General features: G+C 41.7%; 2 protein-coding genes and 3 pseudogenes across 2 annotated transcripts; 2 read left to right on the plus strand and 3 right to left on the minus strand.

Moving 5' to 3' along the window:
• Positions 5977 to 6873, plus strand: Or1o2d-ps1 (olfactory receptor family 1 subfamily O member 2D, pseudogene 1; annotated as a pseudogene).
• Positions 9570 to 10280, minus strand: Or11b1-ps1 (olfactory receptor family 11 subfamily B member 1, pseudogene 1; annotated as a pseudogene).
• Positions 12629 to 13612, minus strand: RT1-M3-2-ps (RT1 class I, locus M3, gene 2, pseudogene; annotated as a pseudogene).
• Or1o2 (olfactory receptor family 1 subfamily O member 2) lies at positions 18156 to 19085 on the plus strand. Its single transcript, NM_001001424.1, has one exon. The coding sequence runs from the start codon at positions 18156 to 18158 to the stop codon at positions 19083 to 19085; it is 930 nt and encodes a 309-aa protein (NP_001001424.1).
• Positions 19086 to 25301: 6216 nt separating this feature from the next.
• Or11a4 (olfactory receptor family 11 subfamily A member 4) lies at positions 25302 to 26243 on the minus strand. The gene has a single exon (NM_001001425.1). The coding sequence runs from the start codon at positions 26241 to 26243 to the stop codon at positions 25302 to 25304; it is 942 nt and encodes a 313-aa protein (NP_001001425.1).
• Between the last annotated feature and the right edge of the window lie 1553 nt (positions 26244 to 27796).

Raw genomic sequence — 27796 nt, forward strand, 5'->3', positions numbered from 1 at the left:
GTGGAAGCCCTTGAGTTTTACTTATGTGCAAGCTATAAAGTCCTCCCATCCCACTGGGGATACAAGAGACTGTTCTTGAAGTCAGTGTAGGGACAGGACACTGACTTGGATGCAGATTCATTAACACAGTTGGCAATTTGGCTGCACCGTAGGGAAAACAGCTCTGGCAGGTAGAAAATAAAGGCAGTCTTAAAACAAAAATATTGAGATGCGGTCTAATGAATCTATTGATGTTAGCACTTTGATGACTGGACATAAAATATGCCATTACTCAATATTGCACACAGAAATAATATTAATCACAGTGTCACAAATGAATTCTTTAGATGGATTGCAGTATTTCAATAGGCCCACTTGCCACTCCTGCCCTGTGTGTATAAAAACAGCTGTCCCCAAGGGTACGTTAGCCAAACTCTCACCCACATCGCTCAGTCTCCATGTGGTTTTGTCTTCTTTGGTTTTTAGAGACAGGGTTTCTCGGCCCTAACTGTCCTGGACTCACTTTGTAGATGAGGAAGGCCTTGAACTCACAGAGATTCTCCTACCTCTGCCTCCCAAGAGATGGGATCAAACGTGTGTGCCACCACGCCTGGCTCTGTCTCCATGTTTGATCATAAATGATCCACAGGGTCTGTAGAACGCAGCGTAAAGCTCGTCCTTTCCACTTGCAGTATATTGCTCTAAGTGTCCTGGCCTTTTGCACTTAGTAAATGATAGGTTTCTCAGTGACTGCTGGGGTGCTGCCCCATCTTTGACACTATTACCACGCTTTTCTCCCTCCTAAGTGGCAAAAGATTTTACCAAAATTTTATTATTTTTAACATCAATGGAATGACTAGAACAAAGAGAAAATAAATAAATAAATTGATTCTTATGGGAATGAAATTTGGACAGATTGATTCCTTGGAGGGAAAACCCCATGATGTTAGTGCCCAAGATGCTGCTGGGGAAGTATGAGAGGGTTCACTCTGCCTTTCCCTGTGTCACAACACAAAGTGAGACCTGCTGAGATTAAGTATCGTAATTATAAGTAGGTTTATATATCCATTCTAAAGTATGCACAGCTGTTTAGACTAACAGCAAATATGATATCGGCAGAAAATTTCCTTTCATTTCCCCTTTTTGTCTCTCTCTTCTCCCCCTTCTTCCCTCCCTTCTCCCACTCCCTCATTCCCACCCTTCCTCAGGCAAGGTGTGCTGAAGCCCAAGCTAGTGTGAAAACCTCGATGTAGTCCATGTGAACATTTTGAACTATTTTTTTCTAAGAAACTATTGTTTCAGTTACTTGTTTGCTTTACATCCCTATCACAGGTCCCCTCCCTCCTTTCCTCCTAGTCCCTCCCTCTACCCTCCCCTCCCTTTCCCCTCAGAAAAGGGGAGGTCTCCAATGGATATCAACCTGCCTAGGCATTTCAAGTTGCACTGAAGACTAAGAACATCTCCCCTACTGAAGATAGACAAGGCAGCCCAGTGAGGGGAAAGGGATCCAAAGGCAGGTAACAGAGTCACAGACAGTCCATTCTCACTGTTAGGAACCCCACAGGAAGACGAAGCTGAGTAGCTGTTACATATGTGCAGAGAGCCCAGTTCACCCACCTCCTGAGAGCTTAGCTTATGTGGAAAGTGCCTTCACATGGACTTTTAGGGTCTTTTCCCCTACTCTGATGAAGGGAAGTTCAGACCACAGCAATGGGTGAGTGAGGGTAACTGGGGGCCACCTTTGACTGCAGTTTGTGAAAATTACACCATAGCCAGAGAAGGCTCACTATCTGGAAATCTTTTCTTTTCCTAATTTGTTAATAGATTTTAATTTTGTGGCATGCACTCATGGTGTGTTTGGAATTTTCAGATCTCAAGATAAATATATGGAAGTGTGTGTGTGTGTGCGTGTGTGTATGTGTGTGTGCGTGTGTGTGTGTGCGCGTGCGTGTGTGTGTGTGTGTGACTTTAGTGATCTGGTGATAAATATGGGTACATGTGTTATGCAAGAATGAGAGAGAGAGCAAAGAACTAGAGCATTTATCTCTTCTCTGAATTATCTGTTAAAGTCTTGTCTATCAGAGAAGCAAGTTTTGTTCCAGGGTTGGTATCAAGTTAGGTTATATTTGATGTTAAACAAACACTTGACTCTGTGGGAGTGTTTTTAAAGGAATAAGGATGATTTTATTATCAGAAAAATGAAAAAAGTCTGTGAACTAGAGTAGGATATTCGTCTTGCATCATTTCCTGTACACAATCCCAAATCCTTGGCCATGTATGCCTGTTAGTACGATTCTTGAAATGCCCCACCATCAACAGTTACATTTCCAACATTTCTGCTCCGCATGTGTTCATGGAAAGCATCTCCTTGCTGTCTGGCTTGACGAACTGATAATGTAATGAAATTTCCACAGTGCTTCTGATGCTAACTAATCTGAATGCATCATTGCAGGAAAAACAGAATGCCAAAACCATTGTTCCACTGTTGCTGAAGTCTTTTACTCAATCCAGGACATAGATCACTTGTGTCTGAGGATAGTGGGCCCAAGGATAGGATGAAAATAACTAATAGCAACATTTCTTCCCCCAGATTATTGGGTTAATTATTGCTTTGCTGAACTGGTGTGATTGTCTGTTATGTCTTCTGATGATCATTAAATTTAGCATCATAGTCAGGGGAATCTTATGGATAAAATGGAGATGCAAACTGTAATAAAAGATAAATATGACCTCAGGAAGTTTGTTAACAAACACTGAATAGGTTCTATTAAGCTGATGGCAAGACCAGTAAATGCACAGAGGGCAGGTAAAAGTGATAGGTATTTTTTGGATTCTGGGGTTACAGTATTAAAAAAATTAGAAAGCATTTTTGTTTCTTCCTAGAACTTGCATTTAAGTTGAAGATATGTTGTAAGACTTCATACACCAAATTAAGATACAGTCCTTTGATAACAGGGAAGGGCAATAATTGTGTGTGTGTGAGTGTGTGTGTGTGTGTGTGTGTGTGTGTGTGTGTGTGTGTGTCTTTGAGTGAGTGTTTTTACATGGGAGAGTCAGAAAAACAGAGTTTAGGACAAAACAAAAAACAAAAAAAAAAAACAAAGGCATTTTCCATGTTGGTTTATCAAGTGTCAGAATATTCACCCCAGTGGAGAACTGGTGCTGCCTTGGAAGTCAGTATGGTTGAGACAAGAAGTTGAAGAGCAGAGAGAAATGCACAAGGAAAGAGGGGGAAGGTGGTTCAGCATCTTCTAGTTCACCACAGCGTGTTAGATCTTCACATAATATGGGAGGCACTGAAGAGCTCAGAGCTTTAGACACAGTTAACTGTAATCCTCGGTGGGCGTGAAGATGACTTTTACTTGGACAAGAATGGAAATAAAATCATTCTAAGACTCCATATGCATTTTATACTTATTAGCAAATGCATTAGGAACACTGTTTTTCTACCAGTCCCCTACGATACCAATGAGTGGCTAAAAAGATTGAGCATTTTAATTCCACCCAACCTTTGTATAGTATAGAAATTGCAAAGACTTGAAAATTTTTCCTGTAATTCAAAAACTCTCCAATGATCTTATGCGCTGGCTAAAGAGAGAAATGTGGATCTATACTTAGAAATACTGGCTGTGGGATTGGTAAAATTTCTACTTCACAACTTTCAATGGTTCATTGCTACCCTAGGATGCCTCCTCTGCCATACATTAGAAAATAGTTACAGATTTTCTTCTTGTTAATCTGATTAGACTATTTGACTCTTGGACTCAGTCGTGTTCCTAAGAGAATGGAAGAAATAACATAATTACTGGAACATCACAGTTCCAGCAGGTGCCTGTATATACCCGGATACACAGAAACATTATTCCCTCATGATCGTAGGAATGTAACAGCTCTTCTCTGTTTGTTTCATTTATGTAGAAGGTATTGCCTTTGCAAGAGGCTGCCCCAATTTTTCACGTTAGAGAACGGTATTTGGGTCTGTTTGGCGGAAATTTTTTATTTGCACCTGCAAGCGTGTAACATCGCTTTGCTTTTACCTTCACATGATCATTTGATGCAAAATTAGTGTGCACAGAATACTTAAGATTGTTAAACAGAGTAGAATACTTGTGAATATATATATATGTATATATATATGGGGTTAAATACAAACACACAGTATTAACAGTCTTTCACTCCTCACTTTGGCATAACCTTTTTGAATATCTTCCTTTGCCAGATTAGAGGAGCCTGGACCTGTACACACTGTGCTAATGTTGTGTTCTGATGGTCAACTGAATGATTAGTAAATGTATTTTGTAAACCTAAAAAAAAAAGAGTTACCAGATTAAACAACTACTCACTTCCTATATCGTCCTGTATGTTGGCCTCTCCTGTCCCAGACTCCATCGAAAGGGGAGTTCATCTGTCTTATATTTGATCTTTGATCCAAAATAAACCTGTTTTCATTACTTAGCTTGTAATCTTATGCTAGCAACAGAAACTGAACAAGACCCAAAATTAGTTCTAAGAAATGTGAGTCTTGCTGATAACTCACTGAATGTGCACACTGAGGCACAATAGACCGCACGGGGCATTCTCAGATCAAAATAATAAAAGCCTTAGAAGACACAAGGACTTATTCTATTTCATAAGAATTATGCTTGTCCATGTAACTTCCTTTAAACAAATGAGTAACATGTTTTTTGAAGGAACTCCCTTGGCAGCACTGTGAACAACCCATTCATTGAGGCAACAACGGTCACAGTAAGTCACCCAGGAAACAGCAGTACTCTACTTGGTCTCCTAGAGCTGAGTGGAGACTCTCTGGATGAACAGGAACATTTACTGAAATCCTACTGTAAGAAAGCACTAAGTTAACTAAGATGCAGCGTCTGTCTTCAAAGGAATTGAAGTAAAAAAGATTCACAGGAAACTGGCTATTCTATTCTGTGGGGGAAAAAAAAACCTGATAAATAGCATAGCTTTCACCTAGAGAATTCTCGGAAGACATTCAATGAATTGACTCTATGTCTTCCCAGGGAGCTATTTTTTTTATTTTTTTTTAATTTATTTGATACTTAATAATAATTCTTTGGTTTCCAGGCAAACATCCCCCTCCCCCTCCCCTTCCTTATGGGTGTTCCCCTCCCAACCCTCCCCCCATTGCCGCCCTCCCCCCAACAGTCTAGTTCACTGGGGGTTCAGTCTTAGCAGGACCCAGGGCTTCCCCTTCCACTGGTGCTCTTACTAGGATATTCATTGCTACCTATGAGGTTGGAGTCCAGGGTCAGTCCATGTATAGTCTTTAGGTAGTGGCTTAGTCCCTGGAAGCTCTGGTTGCTTGGCATTGTTGTACATATGGGGTCTCGAGCCCCTTCAAGCTCTTCCAGTTCTTTCTCTGATTCCTTCAACGGGGGACCTATTCTCAGTTCAGTGGTTTGCTGCTGGCATTCGCCTCTGTATTTGCTGTATTCTGGCTGTGTCTCTCAGGAGCGATCTACATCCGGCTCCTGTCGGTCTGCACTTCTTTGCTTCATCCATCTTGTCTAATTGGGTGGCTGTATATGTATGGGCCACATGTGGGGCAGGCTCTGAATGGGTGTTCCTTCAGTCTCTGTTTTAATCTTTGCCTCTCTCTTCCCTGCCAAGGGTATTCTTGTTCCCCTTTTAGAGAAGGAGTGAAGCATTCACATTTTGATCATCCGTCTTGAGTTTCATTTGTTCTAGGCATCTAGGGTAATTCAAGCATTTGGGCTAATAGCCACTTATCAGTGAGTGCATACCATGTATGTCTTTCTGTGATTGGGTTAGCTCACTCAGGATGATATTTTCCAGGGAGCTAGTTTTAATGAACTCCAAATCCTGTCCCTCCTTTTGCTATTCTAGATTCCATTGCTCAGTCGATGCTGTGAGGAAGACCCATTGGCAAGGGACCAAGTCTGGGTTGAGGCCAAGTCTTGCCTGCAGTGAGAGAATTTTCTTCATACCATTTCTTCTTTATTGAAAAGACTCAAGATGAACTGCACTCAGGCTCCTGGCTTTACCCTCTTGGGATTATCCAGTGATACAGAGAAATGGCAACTCTTCCTTTGCATCTTCCTTGCTCTCTACTTGTTGGGCCTTTTAGGGAACCTGCTCCTTCTGTTAGCTATTGGTGCTGATGTCCACCTCCACACCCCCATGTATTTCTTCCTCAGTCAGCTCTCACTCGTGGATCTTTGCTTCATCACCACCACAGCCCCTAAAATGCTAGAGACTCTGTGGACTAGAGATGGGTCAATCTCATTCTCTGGATGCCTGACTCAGTTGTATTTCTTTGGTGTTTTTGCAGATATGGATAACCTGCTTCTGGCAGTCATGGCTATTGACCGCTATGCTGCTATCTGCCACCCACTGCTCTACCCACTTCTCATGACTCCTTGTAGATGTGAGGTTCTGGTCAGTGGGTCATGGGGAGTAGCTCATTGTGTGTCTCTGACCCAAACCTTGATGCTCTCTCAGTTAATTTTTCATACCAATCAAGGGATTCCTCAATTTTTCTGTGAACTTGGGCCTCTCTTAACACTTTCCTGTTCAGACACTCACCTTAATGAGGTCCTGTTGACAGCTCTGGTTGGAGTTTTAGGAATCAGTGCAGTTCTCTGCATTGTAAGTTCTTATGGTTATATTTTTTATGCTGTAGCTAGAGTTCCATCAGCACAGGGGAAAAGGAAAGCCCTGGCTACATGCAGTTCCCACCTCTCTGTAGTCCTCCTTTTCTACAGCACAATCTTTGCCGCCTACCTGAAGCCCTCATCTAGTTCAAGTTCCTCTGGGGAGGTGGTAGCTGCTGTCATGTATACCTTGGTAACTCCCACTCTGAACCCCTTCATTTATAGTCTGAGAAATAAGGATGTTAAGAGTTCCTTGAGAGGGGCTGGGGATTTAGCTCAGTGGTAGAGCGCTTACCTAGGAAGCGCAAGGCCCTGGGTTCGGTCCCCAGCTCCGAAAAAAAAAAAGAACAAAAAAAAAAAAAGAGTTCCTTGAGAAAGATCCTGAACATGGAGAAGTCTCGGGAGTAAGGATCACTCAGGAAATATAACACCCACACATCACTACTATACATGCAAAGTGAGTCAGTTAACACCAGGCTCAGGGGAGAATTACATGATTTTTTTTTGTCTTTTCAAATTTAATGTGAGATACCACCTTACTATAAACACATCATCATTTTTCATTTACTAAGTAAAGTATGTCATTGAAACTTTGACATGTCATTAATTGTGTCATTGATATCAGAGTTATAGAAACAGGAAATGATCTGTTTTCAGATGTCTAAGGAATTATTGAATTAACTCCTGTAAGCCTTACATCCTACAAGTAGCATTTTTAATGAACTATTATTCTCAAAATAGAATAGCACATATATTTAATCATTGATTATTATTTGCATAGGTGGAGGTTAAGAACTATATTGGGATAGCAGACAATCCATGAAACATCAAAGCAAGTAACAATAGATAAATTTGTACATTGCAATTAATGTTAAGCAATTAGTATATTATTATATATTTTAACAAATGTCTTGTAACTTTAAAATATGTGTATGAAAGTACTACTAGCATAAGCAAAATTTGTTCTCATAGAAACAGCTTTTATTATTGTTCAAATCTAGTAGAACTAGTGTTAAAGAAACGGGTTAAAAAGCTATAACTCAAGCCACTACCTAAATACTATACATGGACTGACCCTGGACTCTGACCCCATAGGTAGCAATGAATATCCTAGTAAGAGCACCAGTGGAAGGGGAAGCCCTGGGTCCTGCTAAGACTGAACCCCCAGTGAACTAGACTATGGGGGGAGGGCGGCAATGGGGGGAGGGTTGGGAGGGGGACACCCATAAGGAAGGGGAGGGGGGAGGGGGATGTTTGCCCGGAAACCGGGAAAGGGAATAACACTCGAAATGTATATAAGAAATACTCAAGTTAATAAAAAAAAAAAAGAAATACTCAAGTTAATAAAAAAATAATAATAATAAAAAAGAAACTAAAAAAAAAAGCTATAACTCAGCAAGTCGAAGTGTTTGCTAAACTACCTGAGTGCAGTTACCATGAACTAAAATGTCAAAGGCGAAAAATGACTACAAGTTTTCCTATGAGCTCTCTATACCGAAAATCAAGTAATAAAACATTATTTTAAATACTAATTCATTTATGTATCATTCAAAAACTATTGGGCATCTTTTAGCTGCTCCAAACCATTCTCAGGAATGTAGACATCACATGGAGCACAGAAGGAGGAATCCCATGCAATTTACACTGTAGTGAGCAAGGACCAGAATTATGTGATTCTTGTGACTAATCTTTAGTGTTGACTTGACTGGATCTGGAAGCACCCTAAACACACTTTGGGCATTTCTGTGAAGGTCTCTCTAGAGGGATTTCACCAAAAAGGATAGATCCATTTGAATGTGCCTGGCACCTTCTATTCCATAGAATTATCCTAGACTGTTGAGTGGAAAAAGGAAAAACCTAGCTTACCATCATTATGCATCTGCTTTTGATTGTTGACCACAGATACAATGTTAGCTTCCACCCCACCCTCCTGCCTTGCTTTTCTCGTCCTGATGTATTGTATTCTTCAAACCATGAATAAAATGAAACTTTCATTCTTAAATTGCTTGTCAGGTGGTTTGCAACAGCAACAAAACAAGTACTAAATACAGTGATCTATTGGAAAGAATACTGTGTTGGGTTTGATATTCTTTAATTTGTCTTCTTAGACTCACATTCCTGACGCGTGAATATCTACAGCAATCACTACAATCATGGGATAATTTTAAAAATTTTTACCAGTGGCTTAGTAAAAACAGCCCCCTGATAACCTTATAGATTTTACTGCATGTCCTGTTCTGGAGATGTAGTGAATTAAAGTATTCCTGACGTTTTCTAATATCTTTCCTCCAGCTGAACCTGGATACCACTGACAAATCATGTTAAAGGGATCTTTAGTGTTCACAGAACTCAAATCACAAGTAAGAAGTCAAGAAGCTGGTCTGACAATAACCCAGGACAATAGGAACATGATGAGAAAGAATATGATTCTATTCTATCTTCTAATGGAGAGTATATTACAGGATTCCCTTTAAAGTAATTTATTATTGCTGTTATTGTGTGTATGTTTATAAAATTACTTATGACATTTCATTTTGTGGGAAATCAAATTGCAAGTTCCACCATAAAATTTGCATGCTCAAACCAATATACACAATAGGAAAGAGCCCTTCCAATGTCATACTGCAATAACACACGTGAACATTGTTCTAGAGTTCTGTTTGTATTGGTGTCTTATTTCTATAATTTTCTTTTAATTAATCATTCACAGCAATGTTACAGACAGCAGTGGGCTATACAGTATGGCAATCCAGTACATGTATTTTTCACTGTGTGATGATCAATCTGTTTATGTTGTATGCAGTAAACAGCTCACGGTAATTTTCATATTCTTTTAAACTAACTTGAGAAAATTGTTTAATTATCGTCTTCCCCTGGGCATAGCAATTAAGACCTAAAGTGAAATTCTGAGAAAGAACGCAGTTACTTCATCTCCAGCCCATTGTGTGAGACTTTTCAATCAAGACACTGACAGTCCAATAGAAAAACTTCACTGCCTTCCTTCTTGGGTTGCATTTCATTTGGTTTGGAGTAGAGAAGCATTCTTATCGCCTACTGCACCTTCTGGTTCCTCAAGGCATAGATGACAGGGTTGAAGATGGAGGTGACTACTGTGTAGAGCAGGGCAATGACCTTGGAGAGGAGCTGGAAATGGACAGCAGATGGCGCAGTGTACAAGACCATGAGTGTTCCATAGCCAGGTGAGAGGAGCATGTGCTGAAGGTCCTTGGTCCTTCTGCTCCCAGATAGAACAATCAGCAAAGTCACCACAATCTGAGCATAGGACATCAAACCAGTCCGAAGGTGACAGTCAAGAAGATTAAAAAGAAGAAAAGTAGTCATCTGGATCCAGTATCTGAGCAAGCCAGGACCATCAAGGGTAAGAAATCATAGTAAAAGTAATCAATTAGGGGGTTGGGGATTTAGCTCAGTGGTAGAGCACTTGCCTAGCAAGCACAAGGCCCTGGGTTTGGTCCCTAGCTCAAAAAAAAAAAAGTAATCAATTAGGTTGGGGCCACGGAACATCAGCTGGACCATCAGAACCACTAGTCCATCTACCACGATGCTGTACAGCCAGACTGTGAGCACCAATCCCAGGCATCATTGAGGTCCCATCAGGAGTGGGTATCATAGGGGGTGTCAGATTTCAAGATATAGATCAACTTGCTAACCATTTTTTCTTTGAATGTTATTGTTACATACATACATGTGTATTTATGTGCAAATATGTATGCATGACTATACACACACATATATATAATCTGCTGAGTCCATTCTGTTCTTTATTATATATAGTTTCAGGGCTGGCCACCCTGCATTGGAAAACCAGTGTGGATTTATTCCTGGAGAGTCGAATTCTTCTTCCTCCAGAAGTTATCAGCTGTCCATAGTTCTTTGTGTAGGGGTGGGAGCCCACACAAGTTTCACCCTTGCATGTAGATATTGCCAATGTTCCTGTCTTTTTATGGAGCCATTTCTAGCAGACACTTTTTCAGAACAGACCACCTGATAGCCTGGCTCTTACAATCTTCTTACCTCCTTCTGAGATGTTCCCTGGACCATAGACACAGGAGCTGGGATGTAGGTGTATCCATTGGAGCCAGGATCCCTGTGACTGGTTGATTTTGTTCTAGGTTCAGTTGTTTTCTGTGAGAATCTCTGTGGTAGTTTCAATATGCTTGGCTCAGGCAGTGGCCCTACTAGGAGGTGTGGCCTGGTTAGAATAGGTGTGGCCTAGTTGGAGGAGGTGTGAACTTGCCAGAGGAACTGTGTCACTGTGGGGGTTGCCCTTGAGACACTCCTTCTGGCTGCCTGTGAGACAGGTCCTATTTGCCTTCTAGTCCTTCACAAAGCAGTGCTTTCATACCAGGGAAGAAAACAAGATATTCAGCCTATTCTCTGGAAATGGTGATACTCTAAGAACTAAACTCAAAATGTCCCAATGTTTAGAGTCCCCATAACACAGGAGGCTATCCTCTGTTCTATCACATTCTACAGGTTCGGCCCTGCAAGGTCTTATCTTTCTAAATGGTCAGAGAAGCATCAGAACCATAATCACTGTTCTTCCCTGAAACAGAACAAATGAGACTTTATCAAACTCCACAAAATGAGCTGACAGTGTTGCCCCATGCACTCCTGTCTACTCTATCACGTATCAGGGACCATATCCCACCATACTCACTGACAGTCTGAGTATAAACTGCTCATCTTTCTCCTGTGGAAAAAAACAGTGGGCAAGAGGCCAGAAAGGCAGCAGAGCAATGAAGGTCTCTGAAAAGTCTTAATCCTAGCCCAAAGAAGCTACTAAAACTAGGACTGCAGACTCAGGGAAGAATGCAAAACACATGAGATACAAAAGAAGTGTAATAAAGCCTTCTGGAATCTGTCTCAGCAGGGACCTTCCACTCTGATTACAGCTTTTCTTTTCCATGGCCCCATGCACAATAGATAGATAGACTCAGGCAAGGTGAGCATTTGTTTGTGATTCTGCTTCTTAGTTTATGTTGCTCACAATGCTACATCAATATGACTTTCATTAGTGTATCCGAGATCTTGTGGATGCAAACTTATATGCTATTTTATGGGATAAGGTGGCCTCCGTGATACTTTATACACCTTAAGTAAACACCTCTTCAAAATGTAACTAAAGGTCTTTACATGAGCCAAGATGTCCCCTCAACCATACAAGTGAGGCTTATTGTCTGCGGGGGGAGGAAATACTGGATCAGCTAGAATACTGCATAAGGAGGAGAAAGAGTGCTACTGGCTTTCCTGATCCAACATGAGAGAGTGTCTATCCCCAGGACTGACCCTCCTTGAAGAATAGTTAAATCTGTCCCAGATGGAAAGAGAAAACCCTTCCATCCAGTCTGCAACTCATTGTGAACCATGGCCTCCCTTAAGCCTGGTTCTCTGCTCACCCCCAATGTCTTTGGAGGACACACTCCACTGATGCTGAGTCTCTCAGCTCAACCCAATCAGGACTAGAGATGGGAAATCTGAAGACTCCTACTTGATGCTGTCTTAGGGTTTCTATTGCTATAAAGAAACACCATGACCAAAAGCAAGTTGGGGAAGACAGGGTTTATTTGGCTTACCCTTCCAGCACTGTTCATCATTGAAGGCAATCAGGACAGAAACTCAAACTGCTGATCTACAGGGCATACAGGAGTGCTGCTTCTTGGCTTGCACCCTATGGCCTGCTCAACTTGCATTCTTATAGGACCCAGGAGTGGGTAGGTGGGAGTGGGAACAAGCAGGTGGACAGGGAGTGGATAGGGGATGGGGGAGGAATAGGAGGATAACATTTGAAATTTAAATACATAAAATATCCAAAAACATAAATAAATAAAAAATTTCAAAATCAAAGGAAAACCAGTAGCGCTCTTTCTCTTCTTTATGCAGTATTCCAGCTGATCCAGTATTTCCTCCCTCCACAGACAACAAGGACCTCACTTGTATGGTTGAGAGAATATCTTTGCTTACTAAAAATGGTTCCTAGTTGTTCCCCATACCTGCTCCCTGCAGAGTCTCCTTTCCATTCTGCAGGAATCTGTGGAGCAGCTCCAGGCACTCTCCCTCCACATAGGTTCTGAAGTATTCTGCTCTACCTTCTGACATAACTTGCTCTTTGTGATCTGAGCCACCATGTCTGCTGCAGTCCAGGAGCTCAGGTCCTCATTCTGGGTGTTGTAATCCAAGCCATCATATGCTTCCTGATAGTGTGCTCCAAGAAGTCTCATGTCTGGCCCCACCTCGCAGGCAACCATCCACTGCCAGGATGTGAGAACCTAGCCACAACCAAGCTGTCAGCCTGGGCCACCCCATCGCAATCTGCCCACACTTAGGAATTTGGCCTAAACTGAGAGTGAAACCAGTTAAGGGTTACTGAGTTCTCTGAAGCCCAACTCCAAACTTCAAACCTGGGACACAGGGCTAATCTGGCTTGGCAGTAGGGACATAGAGGAGTCCAACCCAGACCTCACTCACCGCCTTCACTCTGGTTGGAGTAGCAGATCAGGGTCTGAAGGCCTGCTCATGCTCTTTGTGCAGTGTTCTCAACCTTGAGTTTCAGCTCCTCCCAATGCTCTGGTCCTTCCTTCTCCATTCAAGGTACACATGGTGGCTCCATCCTTGGTATCTTGGCAATGCTATCACAGTGCTGAAACTGCACGTCGTACACTTAGCAGACCGAGATGTAATGAGGCTCCCCGCAGCCCGGCTGTGACAGGGCAGTGTGGAAATAGCACAGTGAATGTGGGCCTGGGGGTGGTGCAGGGTTACATCCAAACCCTTCACTGATAACCCCAGGCCAGTATGCAAGCAATGGGGTGGGGATGGGGCAGGAAGCACATCACAGCACACTGTAGAAAAGGGATCCAGCGGGTCTGGTCCCGATGCCCTTGCTCCTCCCCTCAGAGCTTATCTCCTTCTGGACCCCTAAACTCACTAGCACCTGTTTGGGTAACAACCAGATTGACCACCACCAGCAGCAGCAGCAGTTTGGTAAGTGGATATAAAATATAGCATTACTCAATATTGCACTCAGAAATAATATTAATCACAATGTCACAATTGAATTAGATGGTTTGCAGTATTTCAATAGGCCCACTTGCCACTTCTGCCCTGCGTGTATAAAGACAGCAGTCCCCAAGGTTACGTTAGCCAAACTCTCACCCACATCGCTCAGTCTCCATGTGGTTTTGTCTTCTTTGGTTTTTAGAGACAGGGTTTCTCGGCCCTAACTGTCCTGGACTCACTTTGTAGATGAGGAAGGCCTTGAACTCACAGAGATTCTCCAACCTCTGCCTCCCAAGAGATGGGATCAAAGGTGTGTGCCACTGTGCCTGGCTCCATCTCCATGTTTGATCATAAATGATCCACAGGGTCTGTAGAACTCAGCATAAAGCTCATCCTTTCAACTTGCAGTATATTGCTCTAAGTTTCCTGGCCTTTTGCACTTAATAAATGATGGGTTTCTCAGTGACTGCTGAGGTGCTGCCCAATCTTTGACACTATTACCACACTTTTCTCCCTTCCAGTTGGCAAAGGGTTTTACCAAAATTTTATTATTTTTAACATCAACAGAATGACTAGAACAAAAAGAAAATAAATAAATTGATTCTTATGGGAATGAAATTTGGACAGAATGATTCCTTGGAGAGAAAACCCCATGATGTTAGTGCCCAAGATGTTAATGCCCAAGATGCTGCTGGGGAAGTATGAGAGGGTTCACTCTGCCTTTCCCTCTGGCACAACACAAAGTGAGACCTGCTGAGATTAAGTATCGTAATTATAAGTAGGTTCATATATCCATTCTAAAGTATGCACAGCTGTTTAGACTAACAGCAAATATGATATCGGCAGAAATTTTCCTTTCATTTCCTCTTTTTGTCTTTCTCTCCTCCCCCTTCTTCCCTCCCTTCTCCCACTCCCTCATTCCCACCCTTCCTCAGACAAGGTGTGCTGAAGCCCAAGCTAGTGTGAAAACCTCGATGTAGTCCATGTGAACATTTTGAACTATTTTTTTCTAAGAAACTATTGTTTCAGTTACTTGTTTGCTTTACATCCCTATCACAGGTTCCCCTCCCTCCTTTCCTCCTAGTCCCTCCCTCACCCCTCCCCTGCCTTTCTCAGAAAAGGGGAGGTCTCCAATGGATATCAACCTGCCTAGGCATTTCAAGTTGCACTGAAGACTAAGAACATCTCCCCTACTGAAGATAGACAAGGCAGCCCAGTGAGGGGAAAGGGATCCAAAGGCAGGTAACAGTCACAGACAGCCCATTCTCGCTGTTAGGAACCCCACAGGAAGACCAAGCTGAGTAGCTGTTACATATGTGCAGAGAGCCTAGTTCACCCACCTCCTGAGAGCTTGGCTTGTGTGGAATGTGCCTTCACATGGACTTTTAGGGTCTTTTCCCCCATTCTGATGAAAGGAAGTTCAGACCACAGCAATGGGTGAGTGAGGGTAACTGGGGGCCACCTTTGACTGCAGTTTGTGAAAATTACACCATAGCCAGAGAAGGCTCACTATCTGGAAATCTTTTCTTTTCCTAATTTGTTAATAGATTATTATTTTTTGGCATGCACTCATGGTGTGTTTGGAATTTTCAGACCTCAGGATAAGTTGTGTGATCAAGTATGTGATACGTTGTAAATATATGGCAGCGTGTGTGTGTGTGTGTGTGTGTGTGTGTGTGTGTGTGTGTGTGTCTTTGAGTGAGTGTTTTTACATGGGAGAGTCAGAAAAACAGAGTTTAGAACAAAAACAAAGGAATTAACCATGTTAGTTTATCAAGTGTCAGAATATTCACCCCAGTGGAGAACTGGTGCTGCCTTGGAGGTCAGTATCATTGACACAAGAAGTTGAAGAGCAGAGAGAAATACACAAGGAAAGAGGGGGAAGGTGGTTCAGCATCTTCTAGTTCACCACAGCATGTTAGATCTTCCAATATTATGGGAGGCACTGGAGAGCTCGGAACTTTAGACACAGGTAACTGTAATCCTAGGTGGGTTTTAAGATGACTTTTACTTGGACATGAATGGAAATAAAATCATTTTAAGACTCCATATGTATTTTATACTTATTAGCAAATGCATTAGGAACATTACTTTTCTACCAGCTGCCTATGGCTAAAAGATTGACCATTTTAATTCCACCCAACCTTTGTATAGTATAGGAATTGCAAAGACTTGAAAAAATATACTGTAATTTTTAAAAATCTCCAATGATTTTTATGCTGTGGCAAAGGAGACAAATGTGAACCTATACTTAGAATAACTGAGAGTAGAATTGTGAGATTTCTACTTCATGACCTTCTATGGTTCATTGCTTCCCTAGGAGGCCTCTTAAGCTGTACATTAGAAAAGACTTACACATTTTCTTCCTGTTAATCAGGCCAACTTGATTCTCAAGTTCAGTCAGGTCCCTAAGATCAAGGGTGAAATATAATTACTGGAACTTCACAGTTCTAGCAGGTACCTATATATATCCAGAGACACAGAAATATTATTTTCTCGTGATCTTGGGAATGCACCAGTTCTTCTCTATATTACCAACCTCTTCACATCTTTATTAGAGAGTTAAATGGTCTTTTACTAGTTTCGCGTGCTGTCTTGGTGATCTCAAACAGTTAAATATGGTTCCTAGATGACTTTGATGAATGCTATACGATTGAAATATTTATGAATTGCACGATGTCAGGAGTGAGAATTAGAAAAACTATGGGTGACCAGCTAGAAAGAGAAGACTGCCCAGCAAGGGGTGGAAGAGGTGGGCAGAGGCACACCTAGTAGTTCACAGTAACCAGGCACAGTACAGCAGTACATGTAATTAATTGGAAAGAAGAGACACTAGAGGTATTTGAGCAATAGAGTCAAGGCAAACCTGAAATGTTTGCACCTGGAATTATAGTAATTAGAATACAATGAGTGTAGCCAGTTACACTGTCGATGGAATAAGCTTTGATTGAACTGATGAGAAAGTGTCCAGTTAAGGTAAGAAAAGAAAACGTGATCAAGGGGCTGAAATGTAAAACAGTTTGTGGGGAACAATGTTATAACACCATTTACAGATGTGGCAATGAAAGATATGGATGCACCATGTGTTCAAGTCACACCCGCAGGACAATGCCTGGAGCAAAAGTGTTTCTTTGCTGAACTATTAAAATGAACCACAGAAGGGGACAATGCAGTGCCCACTCCTGCCTCCAATCACTACTAGGCAATTATCCATTTCATGACAAGTATTTCTTTTTTTTTAATGCCAAGCCCTAGGCATACTTTGAAGAGGAGAATTAGATTCTGCTTTGCTCTATCATAGTATGTCTCATTTCCTTGTGAAGGAAGCAAATACTAAAAACTTTACTAAACATTTAAACAAAATATATATGGTAACATCCTCCATATCACAAGTGTGGTAATCTAGGAAGATACAAGGTACATCTGCTAATCAAAGAAGCATAAGACTTCCTAGGAGAGAAACTGAGAAGGCAAGGGTAAATCCTATGATTTGAAACCACGTACTATCTCTGAGGGTCATAACACAGCTCAGTGAGGTACTGAGATTAGAGAAACTGAGTCTGACTGTGGTGGAACCTTTGGCTGTCTTTTGGGTTAGATAAACACACAAAGATTAGATACTAGTGACTTTAGAAGAGTTACCAGAAGAAACAGACACACACTTCCGACATCATCCTGAGTGTTGTTCTCTGCTGTCTCAGAACCGGTCAAAAGGGAGCTCTTCCTTTACTTGATCTTTGTTCCAAAATAAATCTTTTTTTTTTTCATTACTTAGCTTGTAGTATTATGCTACCAGGAGAAACTGACCAAGACACAAAATTAGTACTGAGAAATGTGAATCTTGCTGATAACTCCTTGAATGTGGGCCATGAGGCACAATATTGTTTATGAGGCATTGCCGGATCAAACCAATAAGAGCCTTAGATGCCAAACCAGGCATCTTATACAGTTTCATTAAAATTATGCTTATCCATGTAACTTCCTTTAAACAAATAAGTAACAGGATTATGGTTTTTGAAGGAACTCCCTTGGCAGCACTGTGAACAACGCATTCATTGAGGCAACAGTGGTACAGTAGGTCACCCAGGAGACAGCCATACTCTACTTAGTCCCCTAGAGCTGCAACCAGACTGGAGACTCTATGGTTGGAAAGGAACATTTATTGAAATCTCACTGTCAGCAAAGCACTAAGTACTAAGATGCAGGCTCTATCTTCAAAGGAATCGCAGTCAAAAAGATTCACAGGAAACTGCTTACTCTATCCTGTGAAAGAATGGTTAAATAGCAGCGCGTTCACCCACAGAATTCCTGGAAGCCATTCAAAATATTGACTTTGTTTCTTGAGGAGCTATTTTTGATGAACTCCAAGTCTTGTCCCTCCCTTTCCTATTCTAGTTTCCACTGCTCAATGCTGTGAGGGAGACAAATTGCCAAGGGACCAGGTCTAGGTTGATGCCAATTCTTCCTTGAAGCTAGTGAATTGTCTTCACACCAATTTCTTCTTGAAGCAAAAGACCAAGGATGAATTGCAGTCAAGCTCCTGGCTTTATCCTCTTGGGACTGTCCAGGGATCCAGAGAAATGGCAACTCTTCTTTAGCGTCTTCCTTGTTCTCTACTTGTTGGGACTTTCAGGGAACCTGCTCCTTCTGTTAGCTATTGGTGCTGATGTCCACCTCCACACCCCCATGTATTTCTTCCTCAGTCAGCTCTCACTCGTGGATCTTTGCTTCATCACCACCACAGCTCCCAAAATTCTGCAGACTCTGTGGACTGGAGATGGATCAATCTCATTCTCTGGATGCCTGACTCAGTTGTACTTCTTTGCTGTTTTTGCGGACATGGATAACCTGCTTCTAGCAGTCATGGCTATTGACCGCTATGCTGCTATCTGCCACCCACTACTCTACCCACTTCTCATGACTCCTTGTAGATGTGGGGTTCTGGTCAGTGGGTCATGGGGAGTAGCTCATTGTGTGTCTCTGACCCATACTTTGCTGCTCTCTCAGTTATATTTTCACACCAATCAAATGATTCCTCATTTTTTCTGTGATTTTGGGCCTCTCTTATTGCTTTCCTGCTCTGATGCTCACCTCAATGAGGGTCTAATGATGGCTTTGGCTGGAGTTTTCGGAATCAGTGCACTTCTCTGCATTGTAAGTTCTTATAGTTGTATTTTTTATGCCGTGGCTAGGGTTCCATCAGCACAGGGGAAACGGAAAGCCTTGGCCACATGCAGTTCCCACCTCTCTGTAGTCCTCCTTTTCTACAGCACAGTCTTTACCACCTACCTGAAGCCCCCATCTAGCTCTTATTCCTCTGGGGAGGTGGTAGCTGCTGTCATGTATACCTTGGTAACTCCCACTCTGAACCCCTTCATTTACAGTCTGAGAAATAAGGATGTTAAGAGTTCTTTGAGAAGGATTTTGAACATGGTGAAGTCTCCAGACTAAGGAAGGATCACAGCCCACATCACTAACACACATGCAACGTGAGTCAGTTACCACCACGGCTCATGGGAGAACTACATGACTGCTATGGCTAATCTTCAGTGTTAACTGGACTTGATTTGGAATCACCTTCAATGCACACCTAAGGACATGTCTGTGAGCATGTCTCTTGAGAGATTTCACCGAGGAGGAAGGATCCACTTTGAATGTGGGTGCACCACCCATTCCATAGAATCATCCTAGTCTGAGGAAGGGAAAAAGGAAAAACCTAGCTTACTATCATTATTCATCTTTTATTTGCTTGTTGATCATACCTGCAGTGTGACCAGTGACCCCATCCTCCTTCTATGCTTTCCACATCCTGATGTGTTATATGTATTCTTTAAACCATGATTAAAATGAAACTTTCATTCCTAAATTGCTTGCCATGTGTTTTGCCACAGCAGCAAGACAAGTAACATATAAAATGATCTATTGGAAGGAATACTATGTTGGGTTTGATATTCTTTAATTGGTCTTCTTAGACTCATATTCCTGATGCATGAACATCTGTTGCAATTTGTTGAAGTAAGCATCCAACCCCAATAAGCCCATGCAAAAACACACAACTCAATTTTCATATTTATAAGCTGTACATCTAGATTGGGTCTATCACTACCCTAATCTGTTCCCCAGCTACAAGGCTTCTCCAGGCCAGGTGGTTCTGTCCCATCTTTCTTCCACCTCTTCCTCCTCTGTCCTTCTCCTCCATCATCCCCTACCCTTCCTCTATTCTCTAAAACCTCCAACCCCACCTTTCCCTTCTACTGCCCAATCACAGGCTCTAGCCTTCATTTGACCAGTTAGAATGGGGAGAAGCTTCACATGAAATCACCTGAGTAAGTGATGCACTACTGGTTGGGACAACCCTCTTGAGGAAACAAAATTAATATCAGAATACAAACAACACCAGGGCAATTCACAACATTTCCTCCTTTTTGTCCAATTGAAAGCTAATGGAATTTGGTTATAGAATGAGCAAGTAGGACATTGCCTCACAATTTCCTTGACTGCCTGCCAAGCAATAGAGAATTTTCTCTAAACCTTTACTGTTAATGTGATTTTTTATGGAAATCTGAAGCCTCTAGTGCACTTCCTATCAATATCTGGTCAATGTCATTATTACCTTGCACCAGAGGGCCTGGCAGACTTGTGTGGGATCTTATGTGTGTTATATGTAGTGGATGACTCCTGTTTCTAATCATTTGTTGTAGCTGAGTAAATAGTGAAGTCAATTCAGAATCATCCTGAGTAAGGTCAGCAGTCTCTATGTGTAAAACAACCCTTTCTGCATATTGAGAGTCAGTTACTATATTAAGAGACTCTTGAAAAATATGATAACACCATGAGCATTGCATATAATTCAGATTTTCGAACCAACTTATAGGGACTCTTAGCCACCCTTCCTGATTTATTAGCATCATTGGAAAATATTGGGGCTCAGAAGTTGGAACTCTTTATTATAAGAGAATCAAGTTAGTTCTTTTTATGAATTGAAGTCACTTGCTTTTAGGATATCTGTTGCTAATCTCTCCCAAGAAATTACTGCATACTCTTTGCCACTGTTCATCTTGTGCCCATAATGAGGCAATCTCTGTGTTAGTAAAAGGTACCACTATTTCAGCTGGATCCAATTCAGCTAATTGTCAGTGTCTCATTTTTCCTTTTAGTATCAATTCAGAGACCTTCTCTATGTAGGTTTTTAATTTCTTAAAAACTCTGTTGGGCTGGAGAGGTGGCTCAGTGGTTAAGAACACCGACTGTTCTTCCTGAGGTCCTGAGTTCAATTCCCAGCAACCACATAGTGGCTCACAACCATCTGTAATGAGACCCGATGCCCTCTTCTGGTTTGTGTGAAGACAGCTACAGTGTACTTACATATAATAAATAAATCTTTTTAAAAAAAAAAAAACTCTGTTTATCTATTCTAAGATATAATCTTCCCTTTGCATGAGAATTCCTGTAGAGGAATGAGTAGAGGTAAGATAACTAAGATGCAGGCCAACTTTGGATCAGTACAATCTAGATATGTATCTTGCAATTTCCTTTCTACCAGGCCTCAGCTGATAATTTCCTCAGACTATTTAAATCTTTATCACTTTGTAAGGCTTAAAATAAATTGCTTAGCTCTTGAGAAGCCAAGACTATCACAGGCCGAAACCAGTTAGTATCTCCCAGTAACTTCTGAAAATCATTAAGAGTCTTTAATTGGCTTCTTCTAATTTGCACTTTTTGTAGTCTAAACTTTTGCAGACTTATTCTATATCCTATATAATTAATAGAATTGCCTCTTTGTATTTTTTTTCAGGGACAATTTACAATCCCCAGCAAGGCAATTTTTTCTTTATTTCATCAGACATTCTTTCCAGGATATTTATATCTGAATCATCTAATAGGATATCATCCATATAATGATGAATAATGAATTCGGGAAATTTTGAATCATCTCCAATGGCTGTTGTATAATATAGACACAAGACAGGGCTATTTAACATTCTTTAGTAACAGGACTTTCCAATGATATCTTTTTATTGGACAACTTCTACTGAAGGTAAGTACTGAGAAAGCAAACCTTTCCTTATCTTGTCCACGTAGAGGAATTGTGAAAAAGCAATCTTTTAAATCAATCACTACGATAGGCCATTCCTTAGGCAACGAGGAATGCAATGGGATTCCAGGCTGCAAGGAACCCATTAGCTGAATAATCTTTTAATTGCCTGGAGATCTGTCAATATTCTCCATTTGCCAGATTTTTTTTCTATTTTTTTTTATTAACTTGAGTATTTCTTATATACATTTCGAGTGTTATTCCCTTTCCCGGTTTCCGGGCAAACATCCCCCTCCCCCTCCCCTTCCTTATGGGTGTTCCCCTCCCAACCCTCCCCCCATTGCCGCCCTCCCCCCATAGTCTAGTTCACTGGGGGTTCAGTCTTAGCAGGACCCAGGGCTTCCCCTTCCACTGGTGCTCTTACTAGGATATTCATTGCTACCTATGGGGTCAGAGTCCAGGGTCAGTCCATGTATAGTCTTTAGGTAGTGGCTTAGTCCCTGGAAGCTCTGGTTGCTTGGCATTGTTGTACGTATGGGGTCTCGAGCCCCTTCAAGCTCTTCCAGTTCTTTCTCTGATTCCTTCAACGGGGGACCTATTCTCAGTTCAGTGGTTTGCTGCTGGCATTCGCCTCTGTATTTGCTGTATTCTGGCTGTGTCTCTCAGGAGCGATCTACATCCGGCTCCTGTCTGTCTGCACTTCTTTGCTTCATCCATCTTGTCTAATTGGGTGGCTGTATATGTATGGGCCACATGTGGGGCAAGCTCTGAATGGGTGTTCCTTCAGTCTCTGTTTTAATCTTTGCCTCTCCCTTCCCTGCCAAGGGTATTCTTTTTCCTCATTTAAAGAAGGAGTGAAGCATTCACATTTTGATCATCCGTCTTGAGTTTCGTTTGTTCTAGGGATCTAGGGTAATTCAAGCATTTGGGCTAATAGCCACTTATCAATGAGTGCATACCATGTATGTCTTTCTGTGATTGGGTTAGCTCACTCAGGATGATATTTTCCAGTTCCAACCATTTGCCTACGAATTTCATAAACTCGTTGTTTTTGATAGCTGAGTAATATTCCATTGTGTAGATGTACCACATTTTCTGTATCCATTCCTCTGTTGAAGGGCGCCAGATTTTTTTTTTTTAATGACCAATACCGGAGAATTCCAAGGGCTGATGAACTCTACATGCTGAGCCTCCAGCTGCTCCTGACTAGCTGTTTTATATGCCTGTAGGTTTGTTGTTTGTTTGTTTGTTTGTTTGTTTGTTTTGTCATACATCATTTATCAATCCAAATGGGTTAGTCATCAACCACCTTAATGGTAAGACCATTGGTGTCTTAGCAGTGTCTCCATGAGGTAAAGCTAAATTGTCAACTCCTGCTGTATCTTGTTTATAGACATCCTGGACAGTCTGTAACTGCCTTTGATAACATTCCTTAACTACTTTAATTTATTTTTTAGGAGCCTGACCAGTTTTGTGGCCAGCCTCTGAAACTGAGGGGATATTAATTTGTGTTTTCCACTCCTGTAACAGATCTCTTGCCCATTAGCTAATGGCTATATAAGCCACATATGGCCTTAATTTTCCTATCTGACCTTCAGGTCCTATATATTTAAGCCATCTGGTGCTTTGTTTTATTTGGGAAAAAGTTCCAGTTCCTTGAAATTGGATTTCTACTTCTTGAAGTGGCCAACTTGCAGGCCAAGATTTTGAAGAGAAAATGGTGACATTTGCTCCAGTGTCAACCATTCCTTCAATCTCAATATTGTATACTAGTATTCTTAGCATGGGCCTTTGATCCTCTATAGAAGTTTGCTAAAATATTTGGTTTTGGCCCCCTTCTAGGTTTTTTTGAACTGTCTATAGAATTTGCCTCAGCTTCATTATCTGATCTCACAACATCTGTTTTTTAGAGCAGTGGTGTTTAATTGTCCTGAGGAAGAGAATGCTTCCTGTCTGGTGTTAGGACCTGCAATAGGCCCCCCCTGGGAGTTTGTTGGGGTTGTTTTGTTTTGTTTTGTTTTGTTTTTTAGCAAGGTATCGCCCATTTGTCTATTGTTATTCTACACTCCCTAGTCAAATGCCAGCCTTTGCTACATCTTTTACATATTCCAAAAGGCATAGGCTCCCTTTTGGGATTAATTTGGCTTTCTCTGCAATTTATTCTGAGATGACCCTACTTACCACAATTAAAACATTTGAAATTTTGGGTCATCTCAAGGCCTCTAGTGGCAGCTTCTCCTAGTAAGGTCCTATCAGGCAAACGAGGCCTAACATCAGCTGTATATCTAATCCACTCATCTATTGATGTTGACCTTGCCCCCAACGGTCTGATTACTTCCTTGCTTTCAGCATTCACATTTTCAAAGGCGAAGGATTCTACTGTTGCCTTTCTTACTGATGGATCTGATATACTTCTTTCTACAGCAGAAGTTGACCTCTGCAAAAAGTCAGGAAATGTTTCCTTTGGACTTTGCATGACTTGAGGAAATGGTTCAATTCTTTTCCCTGGTTCTGAGAGTTTGTCTTAGGCATTTAAGGCTGCCAAGGGACAAGATGCCAGGGTTTCTTCATCATATACAGCCTGCACCTCTATCTCATATCTTAGCAAATCGAGTTTCACCAAGCAGCTGATCTTTGGAAATATCTCTACCACTGGCTCTATTTTGTCTTGCTGTCTCCTTTGCCTCTTTTCTCACCATGAAAGCCATTGTAAATGGAACACAGGTTCTAGTATTGCTTTTGCCATAGACTTCCAGTCTTGGGGGATTAGCACTACACTCATGTGATTATTGTTAGAATTCCTACCAGTGGTTTAGTAACAACAGCCCCTGATTTCCTTATAGGTTTTACTGCATTGTTTATTCTGGAGATCTCGTGAATTAAAGCATTCCTGTATTTTTCTGATATCTTTCCTCTAACTGAACCTAGAAGCCACTGACAAATCATGTTAAGGGAGCTTTGGAGTTCACAGAAGTTAAATAACAAGTAAGAGGTCAGGAAGTTGATAAGTCTGACAATAACCCAGGTCAATAGGAGCAGGATGAGAAAGAATATAATTTTATTCTATCCTTCAGAAAGTATATTATAGGTCTCCTTTTAAAATAATTTATTATTGTTGTTTGTGTACATGTATGATACATATGACATATCATTTTGTGGGAAAGCAAACTGCAAGCTCAACTGTCTAATTTGTATGTTCAATCCAAATACACACAATAGGAAAGAACTCTTCAAATGTCATACTACAATAACATAGATGAACATTGTTCTAGATTTGTGTTTGTAATGGTGCCTTGTTTCTATAACTTTGTTTTCATTAGTTATTAGCATCAGTGCTGCATACAGCAACAGGCTACAGAGTGGCAATCCAGTATATGTGTTCACTGTGTGATGATCAAACAAGAGCACTATTTACGGTGCATTCAGAAAACAACTCACGATGATTTACACAATCTTTTAAACTAACATTAGAAAACTGTTTAACTATTATCTTTCCCCCTGGGCATGCTTCAGAAGACCAAAAGGGGAATTTGAGAAAAAGCATGGTTACTCATTTCCAGCGCATTGTGGAAGACTTTTTAATCAAGACACTGACAGACCAATAGAAAATCTTTACTGCCTTTCTTCTTAGCTCACATTTCAGTCGGTTTGCAGTAGAAAAGCCTTCTTAGTGCCTGCTGTACCTCCTGGTTCTTCAAGGTATAGATGACAGGGTTAAAGATGGGGGTGACCACTGTGTAGAGCAGGGCAATGATCTTGGAGAGGAGCTGGGAATGAACAGCAGAAGGCACAATGTACAAGACCATGAGTGTTCCATAGAATGTGGACACCACAGCCAGGTGAGAGGAGCACGTGGAGAAGGCCTTGGTCCTTCTGGTCCCAGAAGGAACTCTCAGCACAGTCACCACAATCTGAGCATAGGACATCAGAACCAGCCCAAAGGGGACAGTCAGGAAGACAACAGAGAGAACAAATGTAGTCACCTGGGCCACTCCAGTATCTGAGCAAGCCAGGATCATCAAAGGTGAGAAGTCGCAGTAGAAGTGATCAATTAGATTGGGGCCACAGAACCTCAGCTGGGCCATGAGAGCAACCACTAGTCCGTCTACCATGAAGCCAGACAGCCAGACTGTGAGCACCAATCCCAGGCACCACTGAGGCCCCATCAGGAGTGGGTATCGTAGGGGGTGACAGATTGCAAGATATCGATCATATGCCATGACAGCCAGCAGGAAACACTCATCTGTAGCAAGAGAGCCAAAGACGAAGAACTGGAGCAAGCAGCCAGCCACAGATATGGTGGCCTCCTGTACGAAGCCTTCCAACATTTTGGGCACCACTGTAGAAGTATAGACCACCTCTATGAAGGACAGGTTCACCAGAAAGAAATACATGGGTGTGTGAAGCCTCTGGGAGCTCACAACCACCACGGCAATGAGCATGTTCCCTGTGATGATGGAGACGTAGAGGATAATGAACACAGAAAAAAACAGGAGGTGCAGCCCAGGGATTTCATGGAAGCCAAGAAGTACAAACTCAGAGACAGTTCGGTTTCCTGTGGAGACAATTTCCATGGGATATTCGGTTTTCTGCTTGGCTTGGCAGTAGTTTGTCTCTGTTTTCTGTTGCAATTCTAAGATCGATGGGGCTAAAACAAAATGACGGCAGGGTATTCAACATGAGGATGGATTGAAATAGGCTTTATCTTTCTTCTCTTAACTATCACCACTTCATCTCCACTTTCTCCGTGCTTTTTAAGGTAGCATACACCTAATGGCCTAGGAGAGTTTATCCACATTCAAGATTTCAATAGAAAGCAAAACTTTTTGTGGTGACCATCTTGTGTGTCCCTTGACAAGAAACGTTTATGTTCTATAACCACAGCCATCAATGCTATAAAAGAATTAAAAATTACGGAGGAATTATGTAGGGATTCCATGATCACTGTTAGTCATCTTTACCTGAACAGCCCATTATGGTCTCCATTATGCAGTCTCTGAAGTCCCTGCTGAGCCTGAGATGGCCCTTGTGGGGATACAGTCATATGGCTCCTGACCCTGGTTCAGGTGTAAGCCTCAGGACTGTTGATTTTCTGGGCCAATTAGCAATGAAGGGAATGTCCTCCTTGTTAATATTAATGACTCCATGATAATTACAAAGAACTGGAGTCCAGGAGTCAAGGGTGTGACTATGTCACAGCAAAATGGTAAATGCTAGGACCTTCAGTCCCTTCAGGACCCTTAAGACTACGGAAAAGCACTCTAAAAAATATGAATTTGAAAATATATAACTTCTCAACTATGCAATATGAATTATGAGAGGCTTTATGAATCTAAAGGAACAGAGATACATACACTATGAGCCAGCTTGTCAGAAAGATAGAAAGACAGGCAGATAGATACAAATGCAGGCAGATTCCTGAGTTCAAGGTCAGCCTGGGACACAGCAGGTTCAGGCCCAGGTGCAGCAGAAATGGAAATTTCAAGGCAAGGTCCCACCCAACTAGTTTATCATCTGTGCTTAACAAAGGCAGACAGATCTCAGAATTCTTTTGCAATGTTAAGGGGGGGGGGGAATGTATGCTTGCTGTCTCCCAAGAGTCGAAGGGCTGGGATCACAGGATGCTGATTCATAAGATAATCAAAAGGAAAACCTGGAGTAAATGACTGGGTTGCTATGTAAAATAAAAGGCTGAATGAATCTGTACTCTACAGGAGATGAGCTATCCAGAGAATTTTTTTAGGATGAAAAGAGAGCTGTTTAGAGGACATACACACACACACACACACACACACACACACACACTCACAAGCAAGCAGGACATGGACACAGAGATCTCTTAGAATAGCAAGCAGGCAGAATATAGACAGAGAAGTCTCCAGAGAGAAAGCAAAACAGAGGGAAGCAGACTGGAAACACTGTATTAAGCACAACACCGGTCGTCAGCTTGAATCCATGATCAGCTTAGATCCATGAGTTGTTTCTTGTTGCCACTCCCAGACACACATTCTCTCAGAACCCCTCTCTGCGCCAAGGCTGATCCTTGGCAAGTCCTGCCAATTCCTTTGATTTTGAATCATTTCTTCTTCTATATTCCACTCCTATGTAGCCTTCTTGTCTCTATTAT

This window comes from Rattus norvegicus, chromosome 20 (assembly GCF_036323735.1).
Source record: "Rattus norvegicus strain BN/NHsdMcwi chromosome 20, GRCr8, whole genome shotgun sequence".
NCBI classification, from domain to species: Eukaryota; Metazoa; Chordata; class Mammalia; order Rodentia; family Muridae; genus Rattus; species Rattus norvegicus.

Bases quoted from the DNA above. Each gene is read 5' to 3' on its own strand.
- Or1o2 (NM_001001424.1), top strand. From the start codon at position 18,156: ATGAATTGCAGTCAAGCTCCTGGCTTTATCCTCTTGGGACTGTCCAGG.
- Or11a4 (NM_001001425.1), bottom strand. From the start codon at position 26,243: ATGGAAATTGTCTCCACAGGAAACCGAACTGTCTCTGAGTTTGTACTT.